This window comes from Amblyomma maculatum, chromosome 6 (genome assembly GCF_055883805.1).
Source record: "Amblyomma maculatum isolate TAMU_Amacu chromosome 6, ASM5588380v1, whole genome shotgun sequence".
NCBI classification, from domain to species: domain Eukaryota; kingdom Metazoa; phylum Arthropoda; class Arachnida; order Ixodida; family Ixodidae; genus Amblyomma; species Amblyomma maculatum.
This window is the reverse complement of record NC_139349.1, coordinates 179676150-179684487: the sequence shown is the minus strand read 5'-3', so window position 1 is coordinate 179684487 and position 8338 is coordinate 179676150. Positions and strand designations below refer to the sequence as shown.

The 8338-nt window shown below is 45.4% G+C and overlaps 1 protein-coding gene across 1 annotated transcript; it reads left to right on the top strand.

Moving 5' to 3' along the window:
• Window positions 1-246: 246 nt before the first annotated feature.
• On the top strand, window positions 247-1378 carry LOC146187489 (uncharacterized). The gene has a single exon (XM_084605780.1). The coding sequence runs from the start codon at window positions 631-633 to the stop codon at window positions 1195-1197; it is 567 nt and encodes a 188-aa protein (XP_084461906.1). The 5' UTR covers window positions 247-630; the 3' UTR covers window positions 1198-1378.
• The last annotated feature ends 6960 nt before the right edge of the window (window positions 1379-8338 follow it).

The following is an 8338-nucleotide window of genomic DNA, read 5'->3' as shown; positions in this document are numbered from 1 at the left end:
GACTGTCAGTATGGCTTTACACAAAATAGGTCGACGGAGCATGCGCTACTCGTCCAAAAAGAATACATTTTAAATAATTTTGAGTCACAGCTTCTAACTCTCGGTGTTTTCGTTGATTTCAGTAAAGCCTTCGATTGCCTAAATCACGATATTCTTTTTGCAAAACTAGAGAACTATGGCATACGCGGACATACTCTCAGCCTAATCAAATCTTATCTGAATTCACGCTCTCAGTATGTGGTGATTAATCATTCCTCTTCACAGATTCTAGGAATTTCGAATGGCGTCCCTCAAGGCAGCATTTTAGGGCCACTCCTGTTTAATATATATATAAATGACATCCCTAATATCAGTAACCACGCAAAATACATTATATATGCAGATGACACCAGCCTATTTTTTTCTTCCAAAGACGTACAAAGCTTAGCAGACACCGCGAATCGCACGCTCTTATCGCTTGCCACATGGTCATCAGCCAACTCATTAAAGATAAACAAAGAAAAAACTAAAGCAGTACTCTTCCTTCCTAAAGGAAAACAAGTACTTTACCGCCCCTCGTTATACCTCAATGGCAGTGAAATCGAGTACGTGGACACATTCAAATCATTAGGTGTAACGTTTAGCAGTACGATGACATGGGATGCCCATGTTAATAATATTGTGTTAACGCTTTCTAGAATTGTCGGAATTACTTCACGTAACAGGCATATTCTACCTATCAAAACTAAAATTACTTTATATTATGCATTTTTTTATTCGCACCTTAGCTATTGCCTTCTTGTCTGGGGCCATACAACGGTATCCAATGTCATTAAACTGCAAACATTACAAAAGAAAATGCTTCGCGCAATTGTCAACGGGACGTATGATTCGCCTACTAAACACATTTACCTACAATATAATATTGTACATTTCAACAAATTGTTTGACTACAGATTTACATGTCTTTATAAATCAACGATAAAAAAGGGTGATTCATTTTTTTCTGAAATTGTTCCTATTACATGTCGCCACTCATCATGCGACATCAGACTGCAGAGTAGGTTTGCATTACCAAAGTGCAGAACTAACTATGGGTTTTGTATGTTGAGATTTATTGTGCCAAAGTTTCTAAATACCCCTTTGAGTGACCAAGTGAATATTATGTCTTTTTCTTCCATTCGTAAAAGCTTCATTCAGCAATCTATGCTACAGTGATGTCAATTGTGTTTGAACGTACTGTGCCACTCTGTGTTATAGCCTCACGGTCTTCTGCGTCTATTATTGCTGCCAGTTATGAGATATGTTCTGTCAACCTTGTTCTGTAGATGCACTTGTATTCATTTTTTTTTTTACCAGTGGTTGTTCTTGCCTTGTGCCTACTGCTGACTTGTAGGGGTGGTGAGGCCCGTCAAGCGGTGCATAATTCACTGCTTTTTTCTCACCATCCCCAGTTTGTATGTACAAACTTAAATAAAGATTGATTGATTGATTGATTCCTGTAGATTTTATACTTGGGTTTTATTTATTCTTGATAGGTGTTTTCGGTTTTTTTTCGTTTTACGTTGACGATGAGTTGATTTCCTTAGCTTTTAAACTTCTTTTGCACGTTCTTTCCGAGTTTCTGTTGGTCATTTTTGTTTCCATTGTCACCTGTTCAAGCCTTCATGTGCAACTTTTTTTCGGCGTTTCTGTTGGCCTTTCTGGCAATCATTGTCACCTGTTTTCGTTATTGCGGTCGAAGGGAAGATTACAAACACGTGCCGTGTTTGTCTTGGGCACGAGCGTATCTGCATTGTGTGGTTGATTTTCAATTTGTGGTTGATATGTTTATTTTGTGTGTTTGTGCACTCCGATAATCTTAGGACTCTTTCGAACAGGTTGCTTTTATATATTTTTGGATGGCGCGCTTTACCGTGATGAATTACTATTTTTTGTTTACTGGCTTATTATACTGTGAGGTTTTCTTGTCTGTGACCAATACCGCCGGTGATCTGAGTGCTCCACGCGGATGACTATGTGATAGGCCTTTGTGATACGGTTTGGGTGCTTCATAAAAAATGAAAGGGTTTGCGCGAATAAACATCAGTTGAAAGTTGGCGCCTGTCCTGTTATTTTGGTGTTCCTTCCTTGTTCTCGTCCCTTTTCGCGCCATCTTCATAATCCACTTCAACGGTATGCAAGGTTAGTCCAATGTTTTGGGCCTCCTCAAGGAGAAGTCTGCCTTTCGAATTTTGCCTTGTGTCCCCCATTCCTGGTGTGCCGCATTAAAGTCCCCCACGATCACCAATGGGCTTGGCCCGGCCAGCTTGATGGCTTTTCTAAATATCGTTCCGAATTTCATTTTCCTCTGCCTCGGGTTGCTGTAGACATTAAGCAGAAATATGCCTTTTTTATTCTCTTGCGTCCCGTGAATATTTCTATCATAACCGCTTCTATGTCTCCCGTGCTCACGTCGCGCTCTAGTGTTGCTATATTCCTTTTGACCAGCGTGGCCACTCTGCATTTTTCACCCCTATCGCTACAGAAAATTTGGTATCCGGCCAGTTGGACCCGATTTCCTCCGGTTTCCTGCAGCGCTATAGCAATTGGTTTGTCCTCTACATGTGCCAAGTGCTGCTGTAATTTTTATTTTATTTAGAACATACTGCAAGCAATATAGACCAAGCAGGAGCGCTCGCTTCCGTCGGTACCCACGGCAATTTCATTGCCAAATTGTGGCGTTCTCTTTCTTATTATTCCCTTCCATCATTGTGAAAAACTACGCGGTCTATTTTCGCCATCCTCTCGGTGAGGCCGCTTAATGCTGCTAGAATCTGGTCCATTGAACCCTTAATGTCTCCTAGAACGTTTCCCTTATTCACTTCCTGCGTTCCTATCAATTTTGCTTCCACATTTACTCGTTAGTTTCCTCTCAAGCGTCACAAGGGGGTCGGTCTTGCCTGCCTTCCGTTTTATCGAAGGGGGTCTAGCCACCCCCGAGTCCATTTTTTTCCTCTGCATCTTCTGTCATCGGTCTTGCCTCCGGTGGTTTTTGCGCTACCGCTTGCGTTAGAGGCACTACCGGCCTCGGCTTGTTTACTAATTCTGCTATAATTTTTCTCAACTCCGCAATTTCGGTGCCTTGTCTTTTTACTTCTGCCTTTTGTTTTCCTATTTTCGCTTTCAACTCTGTATTTTCATTTTTCAGCGCTACTGTTTCTGGGCTAGCCTGGGAGACCTTGCCCGCGAAGCTTACCGATTTCTAGATTCCCGCCTTGGGTAGATCCGGGTTCACCCTGGAGGGCAAGCTCGGAAACTCATGATCCGAAAGTTCCGCCCCAGACAGGAATCTCAAGGGCTCCCCGACTGACTTGCTTCCGGATATGGGTCTCCCTTTGGGCCCGCTTTTAGTCTTTCCATCTTCTCGTATATTTGCATCTTTCGTAGCCACGTGCAGCTTCCTGTATATCTTCCTACACTTGCATGTAGGCTCCCCCATGTGGGCTCCCCCGCACAGCTGGCATACTGGGGTGCACGTGTGTCCCTGCTCCGGGTTCTCCTTGCCACAGCCACGGCACTTTATCTTCGTCGGGGCTCGCCTTAGCTGTGACGTCACTCGGTCGCGGCATACCGCATACGGCATACACGAAACTCGACCCTCGTATAGTGTAGCTTTTCGCTTCAGATACTATTCGAAGTCATTTGAAATAATTTTTCGCGCGTATGATCAGTTTAAGCGATGCTGAATCCGTGCTAATGTTCTAGCAAGCATGCTTGAAAGCCCCTTAGACTGCTTTTAAATCAGCCACGTTCATATATTTCAAATAAAATAGGCGATGTAGTTTTGAAAACAATAATGAAACTGTGCAAATACAGACGCGCTAGACGAGATGAGCGACGAACACAGCACTGACTACAACTGGCGGTTGCATTATTCTTGGCCAATCAGAAGCAGAACAATAAGCGCAAGCACAAAAAGAAATAAAACGTTTTTCTAAATCACTACAGAATCGATTTGCAATGAAGAAATGCGTAAGTCTAAGCGTTGCTGTTTTGTCCGCGATATGTGTCAGCGGGAGTTCCAGAGTGATAGACACTGGGACTTTCCATTCCTGTAAACCACTTCTGTCTAATTAATTACGTACTTGACCCGCAAAAACTTATTTTGTCACACATCTTTCCTTGCTGCTCTATTCGGTGGTACCATTCTTTTTTTGATATAGGAACTATATAGTTAAATTGAAAAATATTGTGCCTTCCCTTTCCTTAAACCACATTACTGGCTCTAAGTTTCGATGGATGCGAAACGGAAAGGCGCCTGTGTTGTGCTTTGTCAGTGCACGTTAAAGATTCCCAGGTGGTCGAAATTACTACGGAGCCCTCCAATACGGCACGCTCTTCAATCTTTCCGCTTTAAATCCCATCTTCCTTGTGCACATGGAGGCCGTGATGGTTGTGATAAAACTTTAATCTCCAAAAGGTACAAGATAGGCGTCAACCTATCCGCCTTAACGACGGCCTGGATCCCTTGAACCCGGGCGGTGTGTTCGGTCGTCGCATTACACCTGACGGAGTCTCAGGGCGTGAGCTAAATAGTAGAGTCTCCCAAAATTCTCCCGTTTTTGTCTCTTCATTTATATTTTTAATGCGAAAGCATTATTTCGCTATATTCACAAATTTTTGACCACAGACCGCGTCCGCAGACGGCGTCAGCAAAATTGTGTCTGTCACATTTGTGAGTAATTGAGAACAAGGTAGAAGTGGTATCAATCGATAGAGGGTGGTGGTGGTGGTGGTGAAAAACTTTATATTTGGGAGCCTTAAGGGAATACATGCTAATGATGGGTCGGCTCTTGGCTGCGTGTTGTGGCCGGAAGCTGGTGCTTCCCAGCGACACCCAAAGCCCAGTCTGTCAGCCGCTTTTGAACGGCCGGGTCAGAGCTGGACACCGCAGCCTCCCATCGCTCGAGGTCGGAGAGTTGCCAAGTGGCTGGAGGGTGGAATTCCGAGCATTTGATCATAATATGCTCAAAATCAGCTTTAGGTGCCCCACACAGGGTGCACTGCGGCAAGAACAGTCCTGGATGTATCAAAGATAAGAAAGCAGGGGATGGGAATGTACGGGACTGAAGCTGGCGCCACGTCACCTGTTGTAGCTTAGTCATAGATTTATGAGGAGGAGGGTAGATGGTTCGTTGATCACGGTAATGGAGAGAGATTTCGTGATAGGATACCATGCGCTCGCGGGCATCTCCCCAGGCAGTGGCAGAGGGTTGTTGTGGCTGCAAGAAGGAAAAAAAAATGCACGGGTCTGTTACTTACTGGCTCTGTAGCTGAGCCACCTCCACTGCCTCGTTCGGACAGGCGCCCGTGTACTGTGTGATATCAGCGTACGTTAAAGAAGCCCAGGTGGTCCCAATTTTCGGAGTCCTCCACTACGGCGTCTCTCATAACCTGAGTCGCTTTGGTAGGTTAAACCCCACAAACCAAACCAGAAGAAGGAAAGTAGAGAAGAAATAAAAAAAAGAGGAAGAGAAAGACGGGCGTCGCAACAGCCGTCGTCCACCACCTAAGCGGATGCGGGTGCAATGACGGCCTACAGCAGATAAAAATTCGGTGGCAGGCTAGCCTCCGCCTACAGTGTTATTCTAGAACACTCTACCCCCGCCGTAAGCGGCGTTGACCTACCAGTCCCACTCCCATAGGCCCAGGAACAGCCACCCTTGACGTAATGTTGTTGCCGAAAGAATAATTAGGTCAATAAGTTTATTAGGTAATTGTTTTCAGGCAAAAAATGTAAAAGTTGTCCGCAGCAGTTGTGAGTAATTGAAAAGTGGTAGAGGGTAATGAGTGGTGTCAATGAATAGAACGTGACGTAATGTTATGTCCGAAAAAATAATTAGGCCGAAACGATTACTACATAATTTTTTAGAGGCAAGAAATGTAAAAGTAAAGACGAAATTGGTCTCATTACCAATAGCTTGGCGTCAAATTTGAATGTATGAAGTACTAAAATAGGTGAAAAAATTAGGTCACGATGATGATAAAAACTATTTTCCACCGAGTTAGGAGACCGCCTACTCCCCGCTCCTGTCCCGCAGACCTAGGAACGGGGTGGGGGCTGGAACCTCAGCGACTAAGGACTGGTGAATATACATTCGTTATTCGCGGCCTCAGCCGCCAAGAGCGGGGATTTCGCTTCGCAGTAGGGTGTCCCAGGCTTCTCTACTTTTGAGGTTGTCACTAGCACCCGAAGACTTAGGGCATTCCCAAAGTACATGGTCGAGGGTCCCCCTCGTTTCGCAGCCTTGGCATTTATCATCTTTCTTTCATCTGTCTGGGTGTGAAACAACCAGACAGGGTTTGGGAAATTTCAGGCTTGTAATCGCCGCCAGGCGTGGGCTTAGGGCATCTTTTTTTGCTGGAGATTGTCATCAGATTTATGTTCCTGCGCGACGTTCATGATCCATTTTTGTTCACTGTCTGGCAAATTAGGCTTGGAAATGCACTGCCAGATTTTGTTGTGCCAACCGAATGTTACACGAGAGGTATTTTTGGTTACATTAGAGAAGTTGTTCGAAGTGTGCGATTTGTTTCTGCAAGATTTTCAAAAGAATATTTATCAACTGTGAAAAAGTTGTACAAAGATTTGTGCGACATTGTTCTTCCGGAGCCCATCTATAGGGCCATATACAAGAGAGGCAGGAATGTATTTAAGAGGGCAAAGAGAATGAAAGGCCGGCAGCGGCTAAACCTTTCTTATGCTTCACACTGGAACTTTGCCAGTGAAAGTGTTTTTGCAAGAGAAAGGTTTTTTCTTCCGTGGGGTGCACATTGCTTAATTTGTAAACAGCCAGAAACGATATTGTTACGTACTTTGTACGCGATGTTACGTACTTTGTACGCATGGGGGATTTATTTACAGGGATCTGTACAAAGAGGACTGCGGCAAAGCGTACAAGCGTTCCTCTGCCCTTGCTCTTTCTTCTTCTTCACCGATCTACCCGACCGCTCTTTTTCATCTCCCGTCGACGTTCTACGAAGGCGCGTGACATTTCTCTCCTCGCAGACGAAGCCCGTCGAGCGAGTTACAGAGATCCTCTGGAATGAAATCGCTTGAGGCGGGCTACATCCACCACCTGAGACTGCCGTGACCGTCGACCATTCGCCGTTATGCGTGCTATGACGTAATTCAGGTCATTGATGCGTTCTAACACAACAAACGGTCCGGTGTAGTGTGAAAGGAGTTTTTGACAAAGACCACGCTTACGGAGAGGTGTCCACAACCACACATAGTCACCAGGAGCATAGGAAACTTGTTGGTGTCGGGCGTCGTAGCGGTTCTTAGAACGTTCTTGTGAAGATAAAATTCGAACTCTGGCCAGCTGGCGGGCTTCTTCAGCTCTGCAGAGTGTGGTAGCAAGAGAAGGTTCGTCATGAATGAAAAATGGCAGTATGGTGTCGAGGGCACAGCGAGGCGTGCGAGCATAGAGAAGGTAGAAGGGACTGTAGCCTGTTGTCTCATGTTGCGCTGTGTTATATGCATGCGTAATGAACGGTAGAACGCCATCCCAGTCCTTATGGTCTGCAGCGACGTACATAGCCAACATGGTGGTAAGCGTCCTATTAGTTCGTTCTACCACACCGTTCGTTTGGGGACGATATGGCGTGGAGTGGCGAAAACTGCAGGCGCTGAGGCGAAGAAGTTCTTCGACAATGTCCGCTGTGAATTGGCGTCCAGGTCACTAATGATGACTGCAGGAGGGCCGTGCCGAATAATGACGAGTCGAAGTAAGAAATTTGATACTTCAGACGCAGTAGCGGATGGTATCGCGGCTGTCTCACAGAAGGGGGTTAAATAATCAACGCACACAAGAAACCATCGGTTTCCTTTAGAGGACCGTGGAAAAGGTCCAAGAAGGTCAATGCCAACTTGCTCAAACGGGGCTGTTGGAGGTGTGACTGGCTGCAGTTTTCCATGTGGGCTTGAAGTCGACAGCTTAAAGCGCTGACATTGCACACAGCTGGCTACATATCGCTTGATCGTTGAACGCATCTTCGGCCAGTAAAATCGCTGCTGTGTGCGGTGGAGTGTTCGGGCCACTCCCAGGTGACCAGACGTGGCATCATCATGCGTCATTTCTAGAACTGTGATACGTAGGCTTTCCGGGACGACAAGAAGCATACGTGCACCCCCAGAGGCGAAATTTTTCTTGTAAAGCACTCCTTCGCGAATGCCAAATGTGTTCTTCATAGGATCGTTGGCGGAATCAAACAGTGAAGTTAATGTTTTGTCTTTGCGTTGCTCGGTTCGGAAAACTCTGAGATCGGGGAATGTTTGTGCAATTGGAGCCAAATATTCATCGAAATTGTCTGA

Bases quoted from the DNA above. Each gene is read 5' to 3' on its own strand.
- LOC146187489 (XM_084605780.1), top strand. From the start codon at position 631: ATGACATGGGATGCCCATGTTAATAATATTGTGTTAACGCTTTCTAGA.